The following is a 20,501-nucleotide window of genomic DNA, read 5'->3' as shown; positions in this document are numbered from 1 at the left end:
GTTGAACTTGTCCAAAGCTTTTCCAAGACTGAGGATTTTGAGGTGGCTGCATGTCAAGTCTTAGAGAACTAGATTTTGCAAGTGGACAGACCCTAATTGGAATGCAGGATCTGACACTTGCTAGTTTTATGATCTGAAATATGTTGAGAAATCTTTCCTCATCTGAAAATAGCAATGATGATGATGATGATGATGACCTTGCAATGAAGATTTAGTAGAGTCGATGAAATAGTGTGTCTAAAGTACGTAGCCGGTCCCCACACGCAGTAGTCATTTAATAAACCTCAGATCCCTTCCTTCTGTCTGGATGCACTGCGGGGCAGTTTGGGCTCATGCAGGGAAAGACACAGGCCCAACCCAAATGCTCTTTCCGCCTGCCCCAGCTTCATCACAGCTGGACCATATCCCCCAGACCACCCACCCTCCTCTCTGTGTGTCTCCCCTCAGCCCTTCTACAACAGCCTGTGTTTACTTCTCGTGGCCCTGACAAGTACAGGCTGATCGGCCTGTCTTTCCCACTGCAGTGTGGGCTCCCGGGGCATGGGCAGTCACTTTTCTGTCTGCTTCTCTGGTACCTACCTGGTGTGGGCTTGTGTGGGGCACTCAGATGTCTCCATGCTCATCATCTAGGAGGTACTGGTGAGCAGAGAAAGTTTGGGGAATGGCCAGCCACTTACCTGTGAAACCTTCAAGGAAACTGGAATAGAATCTGAGGGTAAATATAGAGGGAAACATGTGGATAAAGGTCAGCCACCATTCTAGGAAATGGTGAAGTGTAGGGAAGATTTCAGAAGAACAGTTGCCTGCTCAGAATATTCTAAACTCTCCAGGGTTCTCCGTGGTGCCTGAAGGCCAGAGGTGTGTATCATTCTCACTTTGAAGGTCCTTTATCTCCTCCAGAAAGCCATTCCAACTCCTTCTGCCGCTTGGCTTCTCTATGCCGCTCCTAGCTGTGTGGGTCTCCGTGGGTACTACTGATTTGGGATCATGGGGTTATCTGCCTCACTCCCCTCTAGACTGTTGGTATTCTGTGAGCAGAGTCCTGTTCTCTGTCTCGCTCTCTGGGAAGCGGAGCACATACCTGACAGTCACACTGCGTGCAAAGGAGCAACTGGAGATTCTTGCCCTGGGTCTGGGAGACACTGCCCCAAGGATTTTGGGTGTGTGTCATGAACCTCCTGAAATTATATGGGAAATTACATGTGTATGTTCATAGATCTATTTCTCTTTGGAGAGAGCCCACAGTTTGTATTAGATTCTGGAATGTTTTGGGGATCCTACAAATACTAAAAACAAAAACAAGAAACTCAACACACACATTTAGAGATTTCCTACATACTAGTAAAGCCTGTGTTTTTATTAGCTGGGAGATATTTTTATACTCCCTCAATTTCCAGGTGTGAGCTACTGCTCAGAATAACCCACAGATTCCATCTTGGAGCCGTGCATGGTGGTTCTGGCTTGGGTGCTGCTGCTGACATATCCTGGAGGGTCTAGGCTTTCTGAGCTTCGTTTTATGTTTCGTCTGTTCATTTAGGTTTGTAATGCCCTCGTGTCCTGCAGGAATGTTGCATAGTAAAGAAATAGGGGTGTTCATATATTTTATAAATTGCCAAGGGCTCTGTAATTGCGGGATGCAAGCGTTATGGTGACAGATGTGTCATTTTTCATGTTACACAGTGCGGAGAGCACAGTAGCCACTCAGTAAATAGGTTAAAATTAACATGGGAAGGGTTTATTGGAGTGAAAGTTCTAGAGGTTCAGGTGTCTGCATGTCCCGCACACCCTGTGCAAGGATCTAGTGCTCAGGCCTAGAACACAGCTAGGGCTACTGAGGACATGGTTTTCAAATAGTAGTAAAAGGGGACATGACCTTTCAGATCCCAGATCCATTTGGTGTATTTTCCTGAAGAAATTGAGGCTTAGAGAGACAGAAGCAGACCTACTTATTTTCAGAAGGGCTTGAGATTCCTCCTTACCATTTTTAAAAAATGTTTTATTTATTTTTGAGAGAGAGAGAGAGAAGAGGAGGGACAGAGAGAGGGGGAGACACAGAATCCAAAGCAGGCTCCAGGCTCTTAGTTGGAGCACAGAGCCTGATGTGGGGCTTGAACCCACGAACTGCAAGATCATGACCTAAGCCGAAGTCAGATACTTAATCGACTGAGTCACCCAGGCACCCCCCTCTCCTCATCACTTTTGATGGAGGGGCCCCCCCCCCCCATCTCATTGCCTTCATATCATCAGTTTGTTGTTTTATCTTCTTATAAATGGTACAGCCTTCACACCACAGTCGTCTTTCTCTCATTGAGGCCATTTAGAGGCCTGCAATTCTTAGAACATGCAGATCCTGTACTGGACACAGGCACATTTCACTATGGAAACTTTGTATCTCCAAAGCGCCTTGCCTCTTGGAATGTTCTCATAGACATCACATGAGAACACTGGTATAGATTATTGCTACCACTGTCAGCTCAACTGAGACCCAGAGGTTACTGTGATTTGTCCAGGCCATAAAACACAGTATACAAAGCAAAATGGAAATCCAGGTGCTCTGATTTTCCATCCTTTATAGCTGCTAGACTCTGTGTCCCCACAGAGCATCTCTACTTGATTTTGGCACATTTACTGAATCAAACTAGGAGACTCTAGCCAAGGGAGAGATAGATTTTAGGTGCAAATATATTCTGCTTAGGGCTAAAAAGACTGTTTATATCCTCTCACACTCCAGGTCACATATACCTCATCAGACCCCCCATCAGACCCCTCCCTGCCCCCCAGGAACTGACAAAACAGTAACCTGGAAATGTTTTTTTGCTTAATGGGTGTGTGTGCATGTGTGTGTGTGTGTGTGTGTGTGTGTGTGTGTATTGACTATAATCTATCCATCCATTTTAACAACGTGCAGTGGAGGAGTTTGAAATTACATTTAATCATTGTTTTATAATGAATGATAATTAAATATTACTTTTAAAATAGGCTTTTCTTTTTCTATAATTGCATTACTTTGGGGGGGGGGGAGATTTTGTTTTGCTCTTTAACCTGATTGTGTGCATTTGGAAAGTACCCTAGCACAGGGTATCTGAATGCAGAAAATTCTGACATTTTTCCCACTTTCCATTCCTTCTCCTGTATGGATGCCAGATTCCTTTGGGAAACCATCATTTGCTAAAGGTCAGGAGCAAAAGGAGGGGCGTTCTTAGTGTTCAGTTACTGCTAATTAGAAACTAAACATCTGTAACCATGTCAGAGTTATTTGTGTTTGGAAAGAAACATTTATATACAAGAGCCTAGTTCGGCAACATAAAACACACTCTAACCCAAAGTGTGTGTGTTGGAAGGGTGGGGAACAGACAGATGGGGAAGCTTCCTACAAATGACCCGGCTTGAGTGAGGTCATTTGCTAATTAAATCTCAAAGCATTTTCAGAGTATTTTCTTTTCTCTGTCAAGTGAAGTTTTCTCACTCCCCCCCACCCCCATCATGGGCCAAAGCAAACATTTTATTGCGTTTGCCCATTAAAGATTAAACATTTAATCATTTTGAAGGAAAAATAAAAATGCGTGATTTGGCAGAACCTCGTCAAAAACTGTTGGGACGTCTCTAGCTACCTGCTGTAACGTTAGCTCCCAGTGTCTTCCCATAGTATGATGTAAGGTGAGTTCTCCATCCATAAAGTGTGTGCTGATTGACCTGTCTCACAGATGTACACTTGCAGGGGGAAAAAATGACCCAAGGTTTGACTTCCCCTGTGCCTCTTTCTCCACTCTTCCTACCCCACTCCCCATGATGAAATTCTCTTTGGACCATTCCATTTGTACATTAATTAATCTGTTCTTTTATTGTCATATTAAGGTAAATGTCAGTGTTACCTCTGGGGTATTAGAAACGTTACAGTGGTAGGACTTTGTGCGTCTGCATGGTAAGTCTACGTGGCCACATGGCCCTAATGACCCAGATCTTAGCAGTAATACCTTCTTGGAATAGTAATTAATTTTGAAAACAGAACGAGAGACCTCTCTTTCTTCCACAGAGTCTACCATCTTCTGATCTTCCCCATCCTTGTCTTGAAGTCTAAGATATTTCTATAAGTTGAGTTACTTTCTAAATTGGGTAAAAAATCATGGAGTCTTGAGAGTTCTCTAGTTAAGAACTTACTTGAGCCGAGACTTACCATATTGGGCTTTCCTCTCAAACAATACTATCTCTGTGAAGGCTTTCAAGTGCACCATTTCAACAAAATGGTCGTGGACTCTCAGGTTCTGAGTGTTTACAAAGTCAAGAGGCTCTTAGATGACCTGCCTTTCCAGTGACCTTTGTAGAATCTCAAAATCCCACTTGTCCGTGACTTTCACTTTAAGAACTGGCTTTTCTTCAAGCTCTTTGGGTGTGAGTCAGCCCAGAGGCAAGGATTCAGTGACTTGAGGGTCCAGCTCTTGTTCTCTTGACAATAGTTCAAGATCTTGTAGTCTGCCGTTTGTGGCACTCCCCGGTCTGGCCAGACCCACTTCTCAGCCTGAAGTTCCACTGTTATTTCTGAGCCTCTGCTTCAGTCAGATACATCTACCTATACCTTGAGCATTTTCTCCTTGCTTTATACCACCGTTTCTGGTTGAAACAATTTCCTGGTTTCGGCCTTCTGGGAACCATGCTTGCTTTCTTTCAATCCTTCTCAATACCAGAATCTACAGTCTAATCCTCATGTAGCCATAATATGAAGATCACTTGCATATCGTTCTTCCAGGACTGTCTTGTGCTTTTGGGGCATCTTTTCAAATGTACTGCCCCTCTTGCCATCCAGAGTATAGGCACCCCAAAGACCACAATGACTTTTATTTCTCATGGCACCTACTATTTGTTCATTTTGAGTGCTCAGTGAATAGTTGTTTGATTGTTGAGGAGGAAGCTTTTTTTTGCTACTATTTATTGAATCATTCCCAAAGCCTGTCCGCAGTTATTTCTGTGATCGAATCATAGATATTAATGATATTTATATGAAAAAGAAAATCACCTGTAGAACCAACACTAACACATACACACCATCATTGGAATAAGGGAAGTATTAAAAAAAAAAACAAGCCAACATTTGGAATAAGGAGGAACGCCTATTCCTTACCCCACTCCCCCTCAGCTTGGATGTCCCAGCTGGAGCTAGATAGAACATCAGCATGTACAGAATGACATATATCCAAAAAAAATTCAAAACAAACAAAAAAGAACATTAGCACGTACAAAGGCATGGATGTGGAAAGGAGTATTGAATGGTCTTGTGTTTTTATGTCTCCCCAGATGCGGTCACTCCCCTGTCTACCGCTCCCGTGAGATGGCAGCTCGTGCCTTGGTTCCGTTTGTTATGGTGGATGAAATCCCCAATACCATCCGAACTCTGTTGGCCAAACTCCCCAACTCCACCGATCAGTGTTTCCGGCAAAACCATATACATGGGACGCTTCTCCAGGTAAATAAAGTTACTTTGTGTCAAACCGCACAGGATAAACTTTGGTTTCTCACCTACTGTTTGCAGGTGAAGATTTGATACACAAGCTTTTAACTTTATCCGTAGAACTCTTTTCTATTGCTGAAAAGGACTGGTATTTCCTAGGTGTGCTTTTTTCATTACAAACATGAGTACAGCATCACACTGTGATTCAGTCAGATCGTCTTTTGCATTAAATCCCGTATTTTTTACTTCATGCTTTCTTTCCCATTTGTACATAGCTCTCTGAACCAGATAAAGTTCTGTCTTTTCCATCAAGTGCCTACCGACTATTCTGGGCCACTCCCTGTTCAAGGTGAAGTTGTGAGCATTCCTTGAAAGAGAGGAAGGAGAATTAGACACATCAGGGAGAGTTTGTGCTGTGGCATCACACATAGAAATGCCAAGCCCTACTCTCCTGTTTTCTCAGTGCTACAAAAGAGACTTTTTATTTTTAATAAATATACAAATACACTTACTGCTTTTAACTTAACATTTCCCCCACAAAGGACCAAAGCACAACAAATGAATGAGAAAGAAACTTCTTACCAGAACTGTCTTTTTTAAACCCTAACGATAAACTTGGGAACGGGTGTTCTCGACACGTCTGTTCATGTGGCTGCTGGGGTCACTCATGTTGGGGTGGGATTGGGGGTGAGATTCAAGTATCAAGTCATGTTTGTGGTTTGTGAGCAGAGTTGAGGAGTGGCCTTGAGATCCCAGGATGTGCCATAAGGTTGAGGTCTCTGCTGCCGACACAAGAGGCACCGTATAGAATGGTTAATGGCCTGGGACTCTGGAGCCAGACTGTCTCAGGGTCAGTCTCACTACTCACTGCCTGCACATTTGCAATTGTTTTTTATGTTATTACTATTATTATTAAGTTTTTTATGTTAATTACAATATAGTGAACATACAGTGTTGTGTCTTCATTTTTGAAGCAAGGACAACAGTGATATATACCTGCTAGGGATTTTGTGAAGATTAAATGAATTAAAGCATATAAAGTGCTTAGAATAGTACCTGGTACATAATATGATATAGAGTTACTATTGTTATAGTTTTAATGAGCCTGTACTATAATGAAAACTAAGATTTTTAGTAACTAATTCCCTCTAGGTGAGAATGAATGCAAGGTAGGCCTGTCTTCATGCCTTCCTTTCTTGGTTGTTACATATATTCAGTAAGTATTTGTTAAATGTATTAAATACCTCCTACGTACCACTGTGTCCATCAGAACAGTGACTAAGTCGGTTCTTGCACTGAAGGAATCCAGGACAAAAACAGCCCTCTGAGAACGAGCAATCAGCATGTAGTGTGCTAAGTGCTAGAGAAGCACCTAGCAGGGCCACCTGACTGGTTTTGAGGGAGTCAAAGGAAAGCTTCCCAGAAAAAGTGACCTCGAAGTAAAGGCAGAAAAAGCCAAGCAAAAGGTGGAGGGAGAGCCCCCCACGCAGAGAGAACGGCATATAGCAGGGCTCAGGATGGGTGACAAGTCAGCCCATCTGGGAACTGCAGGCTTGGGTGGGATGAAGTTCTAGGTTGGCAGATCACAAACTGGTCTCAGGACCTCTTTACCCTCTGAAAAGCTATTGTGGATTCCAAAAACACTTTTGTCTATCAATATTTAATTAGAAACTGAAACAGGAAATCTTAAAACACAAGAACTCACAAGCACACATTCCATTAGTCATTATTAGAATGCTGACATCATCACACACCTTGTAGCCCCTGGCAAACCCCACCATGTGCCGTCTTGTGTGAGAAGGAGAATAAAGGGGAAAAGAATGTCTTAGTGGCATTGAAGATAATTTGATCTTACAGACCTCCTGAAAAGACTGCGCCCCCCCAAGCAACCAGAGCAGATCCTCTGGTCTATGTGGTATATATTGGGGGTCTTTGGTGGTCTCTTCAGCGCAGTCTCTCAAGCACTCATCTCCCTTGGTCCTCACTATATCTCAGTGATGACGAGAGGGCTGGAGGGGATTATCTTGGTTTTAAACGTGGGACCCTGAGGCCCACACAAGTTAGATGTCTCGCTTCTCTGTCGGACACTACTCTGAAGGGAAGGAGCTGGCAATTAGTGAGTAACGAAGGACATGCTTTTCAAAGATGCCTCGATTCTGCATCTGAGTTAGAGGCGGGGGTCAGATTGTCAAGCAGGAGGCGGGTAGTGGGGATCAGCCATCAGATCTTCTTTATTGCAGATCCATTCTTGGCTCAATCTTGTCAGAAGAGGTTGGGATTGCTTCTTTGGCTGGCTCGCCACTTGTACAAATGGGCCTCCCAACCTCGTTTCCCACACACAACACTAACAGGTCTGGCTTGTGTCTCACCAGTCTGCCCAGCAACAGAGCATGGTCTTCTGCTCTGTCTCTGGGCTGCCTTTGATATCTCCAATTTACTTTTTCTGTGACCTGAAGGGTGAAACACCGTGGAAAAGTAAAAGCCTTGTGACTCCAGGTTGGTTGTGGCTGTTGCTTTTGTTCCTGAGAATTGGGAGGTAAAGGGAGATGTTTTGTTGAAAACAAAACAAAATAGTATGGGTGTTGGGTATCATGTTCCTGTTTGTCAAACAGATTCCTGTCTTTACCCAGATTGGTTTATACCCTGGTTGAAAAAAGGAATTCAAAGGCATGTGAAAATCTTTCTGTCATATCCACTTGGGTGTCTCATCTGTGTTGTAATAGCTGTGTTTCACTCTGTTGTTCTTTATGGGGAAAACGCAAGGGGTTAAGACGGAAAGGGTTCTTTTTCTCTTTCCTTTCTACAGTTTATGGATTCCTTCTCCACATGGAGTTACCTTTGAAATCAGTAAAAGGCTGGGAAAAGAGGTGTTAGGGATTGAAAGGCATGAGAATCTCCATGGGACTTTCAGAGCCAGCTAAGTAAATATAAAATTGTTATTTTTTTTTCAGAGGGAGGAAATCATTTTGTAATCAGAAAACAAATTCTTCCACAGAACATTTTCTTGAATTATACATTTTGGCTTCTTTGAAAAATGTTTACATAAAAATATCAAACCTCAGAGTATTTCTATAGAATACCTTGAAAATGAGAAATATGCTGATCTCTGAATTTTCCGAGGCGACGGAAGAAAGACTCAAATTATAGGACATGCATAAAAAGAAAACATATGAAAATCGTTTCTTAATCATTTTAAAAACCAGAGGTTCCTAATTGCAGTGTTGACATGGATGGAAGTAACACACATGAGAAAAGGTGAGATTATGCAGCTGGTTCATAAGAGCCAATGGTAAATGACATTAAATCTCCATAAAGGCTAGATAAGAGCCATGGACATTACCTCATTTGGGAACAGCACTGGCTGGCAGGGCTACCCTGTCTTTTAAGTAGAATTAACCGTCTGTTTTTCTTGCCCAAATTCTTCATGTTGGGGCCTTAACATTATTACTAGGTTACTTATCACTCCTGAGAAATCATATTGGCATTAAAAAAGTTCTCTTGTGTTGAAGAAGAGTTTTGGCCAATGATAATGAGGTAGGATGTATTCTGATTTGGGGGCACTTAAGTCACATTTTGGCATCTCGTAAGGAAATATATACCATTTGAAATAGAAGTTTGTATTTTGAGTTATTTTCATCTTCTTTTTCTTTTTTAAGCTTATTTATTTTGAGAGAGAGCATGCTCATATGTATGTGCGAGCTGGGGAGGGGCAGAGAGAGAGAGAGAGGGAGAGAGAGAATCCCAAACAGGCTCTGAGACAGCACAGAGCCCAACTCGGAGCTCGATCCCACAAACTGTGAGATCATGACCTGAGTCAAAATCAAGAGTTGGGCGCTTAACCAACTGAGCCACCCAGGTGCCCCGGGATTTTTTCATTTTCTATTTTGGTTCTTTTTCTCATGACATAAACACACAAGCGGTGGTCCCTACTCTTTCTTTACCTAAGCTCTCTTATATGAGTAAGGTGAAAAGACAGTTGAGGTAATTCAGCCTCTGTTGAAGCAGAAGAACCACTTTTGCATTTCTCTGAATGAACATTCTAGGCAAAGGTATTCTTTTTTCTTCAGTTAATCCAGACAATCTCCATAGTTCTAAACACCCCTTTGCTGGGATTAAATTTTCTCAGTCTTTACCAGCAGAATCTGCTGAACACCGTGTTTAATTCTCTTACTCCTCCATCCCCTCCCCCTACCCAAATTGGGAGCTTTGATGTTTGCACTTTGGGAATCCTGAGCCACTTTTCTGGCTGTGGAGCTGAGCGGCAGTATTGCACTCTTGGGTTGACATGAAATATTAACCGGAGATGGACTTCGGTGGAAGTCCTAAGTCTTCGGTGGAGACAGCCTAAGCCCACACATTTGGTGAGTTTGCCGTAAGAGAAGTAAAATGAACGTTTTGAGCACCACCTGTATGCTGCATAAAATGAATATGTGATTTCATTAATACTCTCAGCAATCCTGCAAGGTGTTTAGAAAATGGTACCTCCTGATAATTGATGTGAATAACAACTTTTTATGTCTTAGGGAAACCAAGCAAAGAATCCAGCTTTGCTTTGTCTTTAATCCCTTGTCCCTGAGTCCTGAAATCTGATTTGATGCTAGAAACAAAGTAAGTCCATTGGTATTAGAAAGACAGAGGAGGTATTAGAAGACACCTGGATGGCTCACTTAGTTCAGTGTCTGACTCTTGATTTCGGCTCCAATCATGATCCCAGGGTTATGAGATAGAGCCCTGAGTTGGGCTTTGCACTGAGCGCTGAGTGTGGAGTCTCTCTCTCTCTCTCTCTCTCTCAAAAAAAAAAAAAAAAAAAAAGACAGAGGGACAGAGGAAGTCACTGACACCCTGAGAGGCTACAACCAACTAGTAAAACATTTTTTTTCGTATAGTTGACACACAATGTTACATTATTCTCAGGTTTTCAATGTAGTGATTCAACAACTCTATACATGATGCTGTGGTCACCACAAATGTAGCTACCATCTGTCCCATTACATCACTGTTACAATATCATTGACTATATTCCTTATGCTCTGCCTTTTATTCCTGTGACTTAATCATTCCATAACTGGAAGCCTGTATCTCCCACTCCCCTTCATCCATTATGCCCATCCCCTACCCTCCTCCTCTTTGGCCACCACCAGTTTGCTCTCTATATTTACAAGTCTGATGCTGCTTTTTGTTTGTTTATCCATTGTGGTTTTGTTCGTTTTTTAGATTACACTTGAGAGTGAAATCATAGCAGTTTTGTACCTTCCCTCCCTCCACTCATCTTTTTCTCATGATTTCTCTTTGGTGTCTCATTTAATAGTCTTAAATACATTAAATAGTCTAAAAGTACAGAATCCTCCATTGGTACCTCGGTTATAGGCAAGCATGAAGTTGCCATACCTTCTGTTATCCTTAAGAGTGTGAGACAAAACACTCAGACATGGACACCCACAGAAATTGTGGGTTCTAAGCCTAGGAGCTGCAGGGAACATGAAAAAGAGGTCAAGATTGAATTCAATTCAGTACACTCAGTGGTTTGCATACCCAGTTCTAGGTACAGGTGAAGACATGAGTTTGCCTTTCTAACCTCCCAGGGAGGGAGCTGTGGGTTAGAAGCCAAGCGAGCCAGCCAAACCCTCGCACCAGGGAGCATATGAATAACAGAAATGAAGATGAGGCAAGAGAGAAAGCTGCCAGATATGGCATCAGGCATGAGGGAGACTGAGACTAAGATAACATTCTGCTTGAATCTAGAACACTCTGTTTCAGGCCTAGAGTTGGGATCTTTATGGGTGTGAGAACAGCTGTGCAGGGATGGGCAGGACAGCAGGAGAACAAAAATAGAGGTGGATCTTGGCATTACCTTTGTGAAAAAGCAAAGCAGAAAACCTGGAAAGAAATAAAGGTAGGTCAATTCAGCCAGCCACTTCTCTGAAGGAATCACTGTTCAGGAAACAGGGATAATACCAACCATCCTTGACTCTGTGCCGCAGAGAGAAGTAGTGGAAACAAAAAGAAAACCAGTGATAGAGGTAGTCTTAAGTATGAATTCTGTCAGTGTTTTCTAAATATAAGGAAATGAATGTTTTAGAAAAAAGTGTATTTTTTACTAAGTGTTGTACTAAAACTTACAATCAAATTTAAAAGAATGATCCACTCCATCTTTTCAAAATGTGACCAGAAGATAGCACCTTATGCTTGAAAAATGGTATCTTTTTTGTGTTTCTTAAAAGTACGAAATTGTGAAACATAAAGCAGAGTCCTCAAGCTGCCTAGAAATAGAACATTACTTGATAGATTCCATTTGGTGACTTAAGGTTGGCCTGTCTCCATTGTTTACTTTATGCACGGAAAATAAAATTTCAGAATGGAAAGTAAAAACAAAAGCATGAAATTATGCTGATGTTGTAAGTTATAAATGGATTGCTGGTCAGTGTGCTTTTTTTCTGGAATGAGTCATAAAGAAAGTGCTCACTTTGGTCACTGGTGGCCAGATTCATTCTCTCTGAGGACTGGTGTTTGTCCGAAAGGAGAAAAATCTAAGTTGCTAGGAAGGTCTCCAGTCCAAGAAGGGCTAAGGCCGAGCTTCTCCAATGCTGTGCTTGTACATGCTTCAAGTATTGACTGATTCCTTCAGCTCCCAGCAAGTCTGAGTAGGGCCTGGCAGGGCTGGGGGCTCTAGGCTGTCACCTGCAGCTGGGAGCAGTCGCATCTGTTTGTCCCAGAGTGCCAAAGAAAGATTATTTTCTGTGTGTGTGCCTTGACGTGAAAAGGATTGGGAAGCACTTTAATTTAAAAAACAAAACTAAACTAAACCTTGTTAAATCTTACCTTTTGGCAATATATTCCTTTCTGGATGTAAGCCCAGAAAAGTCATTTTTAATTAAAATGCTACTTTGGAAGATGAATTAATCCTTTCCTTATAAATATCGAAAGGCTTTTATTTGGTATGTGTTACTTAGGGAGCTTTCTCTGGGTGTAGGAGACAGCCCTTCGCTGCCAGGTCTGGAGCGTTGATGATAGTACACGGTCATTGTCACCAGCCAAAGTGCTACTGCTATTTTGTAGTGCTCTGAACTCATAGTCTGTGGAATTTATAGATTTATCAGAAGATGTGTTACCGTTTGGGATAGAGTGAGGGAAGTAATAGTGTAAAGAATATATATATTATATACACACACCAGTTACTGAATCTTATATACTGGAGTGTGTGGATGTTGAGTGCCTTTGGAGGCTCTTCTGAGTGATGGATATTACTCCCATTGTACTAATGAGAAGACTGAGGATGAGAGGGGTTATGAGATTTGACTAAAGATATGCAGGGATTGGGGCGCCTGGGTGGCACAGTCGGTTAAGCGTCCGACTTCAGCCAGGTCACGATCTCGCGGTCCGTGAGTTCGAGCCCCATGTCAGGCTCTGGGCTGATGGCTCAGAGCCTGGAACCTGTTTCCGATTCTGTGTCTCCTTCTCTCTCTGCCCCTCCCCCGTTCATGCTCTGTCTCTCTCTGTCCCAAAAATAAATAAACGTTGAAAAAAAATTAAAAAAAAAAAAAAGATATGCAGGGATCAATTAGAAAAAGCAGAGCCAGGATTCAGAGCTTTCAAGCTTCTGTGGTTAACTGCCATACTGTACCACTTCTCAGGATGAGGGAAAGAACATTCTCAGGCTAGAGTGACTCTCTCTGAGGCCTTCAAGGTGTGGAGTGAAATGGAAGTTGACATCGTCTACTGATTTGTGCCTTCTGTTGGTTGAGTACCAACTACATGCCAAACCCTGTTCTAGATACTTGGAATACATCCGAGAACCAAGGAGACAGATCCTTGCTCGCAAATACCACTGGTCTCACCGACCTTGCAGTCTAGAGGCAGGGAGACAAACCAGAGCAAATGATAGTATCATATAATTTATTATAATAAATAAATTGTATCATTTATTGGAAGATAATACTTTTGTGGACAAAAAGAACAAGCAAAGTGGGATAAAGGGAATCAGGAGCTGGTAAGAGAGGCCAGATGACAGTATCAAAGGAGGTGTCATAATAGTTGTTGAGAAGGTAGCATTTGAGCAAATCCCATTAATAGACAAGGGGAAACTTTTTTTTTTTAATAAAGGGTAAACCCCTTTTCTCCTGAAATTGGGTTTGTTACACATGTCTGTATGTTCAAGATTACCTTTAACTATAAAAAGTGCTAACAGAGTAGGCAGCAAGCAGTAGATAAACAAGGTGTGGAAGGACACTATTATTTTAGAAACTGGAATGCTGTGTAAAATCCCCATGCTATACGTGCAGATTACTGGGGACTGTGTGAAGGCATTTCCCTGTACAAGCAAGGCAGTCTGTCTCCATTCTCGTGAGCATAGGTAAAGAGGAAAGTATCTCCCATAATCTCCTGTTTCCCAGGATGATTTTCCCTTTGACTCTCTGTCCTTAGGCCCTAGAGACTTGGAGTAAATAGAGAGAATGTTTACTTACTCTTTTATTTAGCACATGCTTACTGAGTGGTAATTAAGTGCATAGTACTATGCCAGGTGCCATGGAAGGTACAAAGAAAAGTTAATATGTAACATGTTCTCTGTTCTCAAGAGGCTTATGAGCTGCCTTAGAAAACAAGCCATCGATACCGCACACAATTACACAGAAATACATGGCTGCGGCGTGTGCCAGGCAGGTGGCTGAGGACACGCATCTGAGAGAAGAGCTCAGAGAAGGCTTTGTGAGGACACCGCGTCTTAGGATAAACCTTTCAACAATTTCCTGTTGTTGACAGGGACTTGATGTGAGCCGAGGCACGGAGTGGGGTATGCAGAAGGTGTTTGTGACAGTGGGTTAGCCTCTCGGGTCCCGGAGTGCACTGGGGAGGTGGGCTGTGTGATGGTAAGGTGGGCACGGGTCAGCAGCATCAGAGAGACGACAAATGCCAGGCCCGGGCATTCACAGCGTGTGAGCCATGGCCTTCAAAGTGAGGTGTGGAAGAATAGGTTGGCACGTTATTTTTCTCCCTTATCCCTTTGACTACTATTTTAGAGCAGACGTGTAATAATGTACGTATCAACAGACTGGCATATAATTTCTAAATAAGTATATAAAAGCTGGGAACATGTGCTCGAAGAGGTGACTCCACATAAGTAGGAGCTCGGACTCTGGAGCCAGCTTGTGTCCATGCACATCCTTTCTCTGCTGCGTCCCAGCCGTGTTATTCTGGGTCAGTTGAAATCTGCGCCCCCCCGTCCGTCTTCCTCGGTAAATGGGAAGGTACCACAGCCTCATAGGTTGGTCGTGGGGATTAAACGAATTCGTACAGGAGTGGTGCTCGGCATTGTCTCTGGCAGAGTTAGGTGCCCAGTAAGTGTTAGTCAGTTCTGTTCCGACTTGTGCTGCTGCAACCACCGCTGTCACAGCCACCCCCGAGAGGGGTTTATGATCCAAGAATGCCAAGACCACTGGTACTGATGGTGAGTGAAAGATTTTGCACTAAGAAAAGCCGTGTTGTAGAAAAACAGACGTTGTGCATTGAAGTAATGCTATTGACAACATGAGGATTCCTGTCGATAGGTGTGTGTGTAAGAGAGAAGTAAGTCGATTTTTGGCAGTTTTGGCTTAATGTGTTAGCATGCTTCACAAAGAGGTTCCTTTGGTCGGTCAGTGTTCTCTACCTTCCTGTAGATCATATTAAAGATGATAAGACTAAGAGTAGTTCTGATTTTTGAGGGTCGAGTTCCTGCCTAGCGGGCCCTTACTCCTTGCACCTGTTCTGTTTTGAATTACAGCCCCTCCCTCAGACCCCATCACAAACCTGATGAGTCAGGAAAGGAACACCGTCACATTGTCCCAGACAAAGGAGGCTTTTATCATTCAGAGGGGGAAATTTGAAGTTCATAAAGTGAAAGGGGGTTATGGGATCCTCCTAGATAGATTAATCTAGCACTTCTCCAAGTTCAGTTTTCATCTTGGAAGACAAACTTTCCATCCTCTCCCAGCCTTATTGTTTGGGACTTTTTGTGACTAAAGATAATTCTGAACGTACTTTAAAAACTACAAAGCAACAAAACATCATTGCGGGCACGCTAGCAGGCTCCTGTCATTTCCCAGAATTTCTATAAAATATCTGATGGTATATCGTCCTGTTATGTGGTGCGATTTATTGGGTCGGTCTCCATCCCATGAAAATAGCATTATTTGTTGTTTGCTCTCAGCTATGTCAGTCAAACAGTAATACCTTACCGTTTTTATTGTGGAAGCATTTTTGAGCTTGCAGAGCATACGTACTTGTTCCATTGCCCTGGGATTTATTTAGAGCACCCAGCATATTTCTGTTACTGAGGACTAAGTTGGCTGTTCAAAAGCACTGTGGTTGAGTATAGCCAGACAATTTGGCAGCCACTCCCGAGGCCTGAAGTAAAATCAGCTCATGGGCCTAAAAGGAAAGTATAAATAAGTAATAAAACTCTTTCTATTTTAAGCCATATTGTCGTTCATGACATTCTTCTGTTTCCCCGTACTATGTACCTCCCTTCTCTCTAACCCTGTCCTTCCATGGCAGGATTTCTCAACGTTGGCACTGCTGACATTCTGGGCCTGGTAATTCTTTGTTGTGGGGACTGTGCTGTGTGTTGTAATATGTTTGGTAGCATCTTCCCGACAGATGCCTGTAGTACCCACCCTCCCAGCTGTGACAGCAAAAATGTCTGCAGACATTTCCACCTGTTCCGTGAGTGGAAGCAAAATTGCCCAAGGTTGAGAGCCTTTGTTGCACAGTACCTGTAGATTTTCTCCATCATCCTGTGTGGACAAGGTGTGCTGCTGCTCTTTTAAATACCGATGGTCAAAGAAGAAACCATTCCTGACCCATGAACAGATTGTTGGCCCAACAGACGACAATGAGCTGGACACAGGAATAAGAGAAGGGGAGGAGCAACCCCAAACAGGCTGGAAATCTCAAAGGGAGCACCTTTCTTCTCCCGGTCTCTCTCTCTGCTGGAAAAATGCTGTGGACGTGTAAGCCAACACACTTTCAAAATCCTAGCTTTTTATAGTTGGCTTTGTGTCCCTGTCCCAACCTGCCCCTGATCCCCTTGCATAACGTATAGTTGAAACATTTCTGCCTTCCCCAGACTCAGGGAGCATGATAAAATTCTAAGTTCTATTTACCTAAGGGAGCTTTGGAAAATAACACATAATTAGAATTTCCTCACTTCTGTTTTTTGAAATGTTAGTGTATTTTTATTACTGGGTACAATTGCTGTCTCTTTCATTGAGCCTGTCTTGGGCTGGAGGCAACAGGGTGTGTGGAATGATCTTCTCTAGGAACAGAGGTTCTGTTGAAAACTTAACCTAGGACATCAAAATTTTAATTTTGAGTTAAACACAAAGCTTTCTCCAGACCACCAGATTCAGACCTCAAAAAGGAAACTGGAGGATAAATCTAGATGAAGGTGCTAGAAGTACATAGTGAAGACAATAATTATATTAACTGTATTTTCAAAAAGCTCTTAAAAATTGTATGTGTCTCAGATATGTCAACGTCTAGAAAGCCAATAGTAAATTTGTACCTTGACTCTCAAAAATGTGACAATATATAAAAAATAAGTTTTCAAAGCATATCCTTAACACCTCTTTTCAAAATTATCAAATAATTCTTGTGTGTGCTTCTTTGTTTAAAAGGATTTAACTACAGATATTCAAGTGGAGTCTTACTTTCTGTTTTTAATTAAAGGCAATGGTTGAAAAAATAAGCAAATTAAATCTTAATTGAATTTCTCATGTTGCTGTCAATAACAAGAACTTTCTGTGCCGAACATATCCAGAGATATGAACGGTTGATAATTGAGGTAACGGTTTGCACCTGTGAATGTTTGGTAATTTTTTTTTCTTTTCTTCAAACTTATGCATAGTTAATTTATCCGTCACCCTGTTAGGTTAATTACAGATTTTGACATCAAAATGTAAAGAGTTAGTAAGAATACAGATCCAGGCTCATGAAAGTCCTTAGAACAAACATACGGACAGTGGCATGCTTTTCCCCATTTTAGTAAGAAGTCCATTCAAGTTGACCACTGTTGAGTTCCTATTTCTTTTGAAATATACGTTCATTGACATCCCTTTTCCAAATGTCTTGACTTTGCAAAGCTACCGTTGGATGATGAAGTCCACCAAAGTCATCCACAGAGTTTTTCCTGTCTAAACTGGTAAGAAGAAAATGTCCATCTCTTATATACATGTGGGGTTTTTTTCAGCCTTATTTGCATACAGTTAATATATAACATTGTATAAGTTTGTGTACAATGTAATAATTTGATATATGTATATATTGCAAAATAATTTCCACATTAAGGTTAGTTTAGCACATCCATCACCTCATATAATTACAATTTTGTTTTTGTGGTGAGAACTTTTAAGATGTACTCTCTTAACAATTTTCGAATATACAATACAATACAATATTGTTAACTATAGTCACCATGCTCTTACATTACGTCCCCAGACCATATTCATATTATAACTGGAAGTTTGTACCTTTTGACCACCTTTATCTATTACCCTCCACCCCACAACCACTACTCTGCATTTCTAAGAGTTTGAGGTTTTTGTTTTTTTTTTTTAATTTTTTTTTCAACGTTTTTATTTATTTTTGGGACAGAGAGAGACAGAGCATGAACGGGGGAGGGGCAGAGAGAGAGAGGGAGACACAGAATCGGAAACAGGCTCCAGGCTCTGAGCCATCAGCCCAGAGCCTGACGCGGGGCTCGAACTCCCGGACCGCGAGATCGTGACCTGGCTGAAGTCGGACGCTTAACCGACTGCGCCACCCAGGCGCCCCATGTTTGAGTTTTTTTTAGACTCCACATATCTAGTGAGATAATACAGTATTTGCTTGCCCTGTTTGAGTCATCTTACTTAGCTTAATGCCCTCAAGGTCCATCCATGTTGTTGCAAATGGCAGGGTTTCCTTCTTTTTTGTGGCTGAATAATATTCATGCGTGTGTAAGTGTGTATGTGAGTGTGTGTGTATGTATGGCACATTTTCTTTATCCGTTCATCCATCAGTAGATGCTTAGAGGGGCACGTAGGTGGTTCAGTCGGTTGAGTGTCTGAGCCCGATGCAGGGCTCGAACCCACGAACCATGAGATCATGACCTGAGCCAAAGTCGGACACTTAACCGACTGAGCCACCCAGGCACCCCTTGAATGCCTTTTTTGGAGAAAATGTCCACTGAGGTCCTTTGTTTATTGTTCAATTGGATTATTTGGGTTTTTTGCTTTTGAATTGTACAAGTTCCTTATATATTTTGGATATTAACCCCTACTCAGATATGTGGTTTGCACATATTTTCTCCCTTTCCATTTTGTTGATTGCTTCTTTCACTCTGCAGAGCTTTTTGATTTGATGTAAGCACACTGGTTTATTTTTGCTCTGGTTGTTTGTGCTTTCAGTGTCATATCCATAAAACATTGCCAAGATCAGTGTCAAAGAGCTTTTTTCCCTGTGTTTTCTGCTACAAGTTTTGTGGTTTCAGGTCTTATGTTTAAGCCATTAATACGTTTTTTGTGAGTGGGGTAAGATAGGGGTCCATTTTCATTCCTTTGCATGTGAATATTCAGTTTTCACAACATCATTTATTGAATAGAATATCTTTTCTCCATTGTACTCTTGGCTTCCTTCTCAAATAATAGTCAACCCATATGCATGGGTTTATTTCTATGCTCTTGAGTCTGTTCTCTTGGTCTTTGTGTCTGTTTTTATGTCAGTACCATACTGTTTTGATTACTACAGTTTTGTAATACAGTTTGAAGTCAGGAAGTGTGATACCTACAGCTTTGCTCTTTCTCAGAATTGCTTTGGCTATTTGGAGGTTTTTTGGCTCTATACAAATTTTAGGATTATTTTTTCAATTTCTGCAAAAAACTACCATTAGAATCTTGAGGGATTGTGTTGAATCTGTAGATAGCTTTGGACCTTTAACAATATTAACTGATTAATTAATGACTTTTAACAAAAATACATCTTCCAATCTATGAACACAGGATATCCTTCCCTATCTGTGTGTCATCTTCAGTTTCTTTCATCTGCCTTACAGTCTTCAGTGTACAGACCTTCAATCTCCTTGGTTAAGCTTATTCTTAAGTATTCTATTGTTTTTGATGCTTTTGCAAATAGGATTGTTTTCTTTATTTCTTTTTCAGGTAATTCATTGTTAGCGGATAGAAATGCAAGCAATTTTTGTATGTTGATTTTGTATCTTGAAACTTTACTGAATTCATTTAAGTTCTAACAATTTTTTGGCAAAGTCTTTAGGATTATCTCTATGTAAGATAATGTCTTCTGCAAACAGAGACACTTTTACTTCTTTCCCAACTCAGATGCCTTTTATTTCTTTTTCTTGCTGATTGCTCTGACTAGTACTTCTATTACTATGTTAAATAAGAGTAGTGAGTTGGCACTCTTGTCTTATTTCTAATCTTAGAGGAAAAACTTTCAACCTTTTACTTTAAGTATGATGTTAGCTGTGACTTGTCATATATGGCTTTATTATATTGCGATACATTCAGTCTCTACCCAATTTGTTGAGAGTTTTTATCATGAATGGACGTTGAATTTTGTCAGATGTTTTTTCTGTGTCTATCAAGATGATCCTATGATTTTTATCTTTCATTCTACTAAGATGATGTATCATATTGATGATTTGCCTATGTTGAGCCATCCTTGCCTCTCAGGGATGAATCCTACTTGATTATAGTATAATCTTTTTAATGTGCTGTGGAATTTGGCTTACTAAATTTTGTTGAGTAGTTTGACATCTATATCAGGGATGTTGGCTTGTAGTTTTCTTGTAATGTCCTTACCTGGCTTTGGTATCAGCATAATGCTGCCCTTGTAAAATGAGTTTGAGGGTGTTTCCTCCTCTGCAGTTTTTAGAAAGAGTTTGGGAAGGATTGTCATTAATTCTTTTTTTTTTTTAATTTTTTTTTAACGTTTATTTATTTTTGAGACAGAGAGAGACAGAGCATGAATGGGGGAGGAGCAGAGAGAGAGGGAGACACAGAATTGGAAGCAGGCTCCAGGCTCTGAG

At 41.5% G+C, this 20,501-nt stretch overlaps 1 protein-coding gene across 4 annotated transcripts in view; it reads left to right on the top strand.

Annotated features, from left to right (window-relative positions):
- The window catches only part of THADA (THADA armadillo repeat containing), a 330,132-nt gene that overhangs the window by 173,321 nt on the left and 136,310 nt on the right, over positions 1 to 20,501 (top strand). For all 4 annotated transcript variants that reach the window (XM_047852046.1, XM_047852045.1, XM_047852044.1 and 1 more), the window contains exon 29: positions 5,290 to 5,458. In XM_047852046.1, coding sequence (XP_047708002.1) covers positions 5,290 to 5,458 — 169 coding nt within the window. The remainder of the gene's footprint in view (positions 1 to 5,289; positions 5,459 to 20,501) is intronic.

This window comes from Prionailurus viverrinus, chromosome A3 (assembly GCF_022837055.1).
Source record: "Prionailurus viverrinus isolate Anna chromosome A3, UM_Priviv_1.0, whole genome shotgun sequence".
Lineage (NCBI taxonomy): Eukaryota > Metazoa > Chordata > Mammalia > Carnivora > Felidae > Prionailurus > Prionailurus viverrinus.
This window is presented reverse-complemented; position numbering and strand designations above follow the sequence as displayed.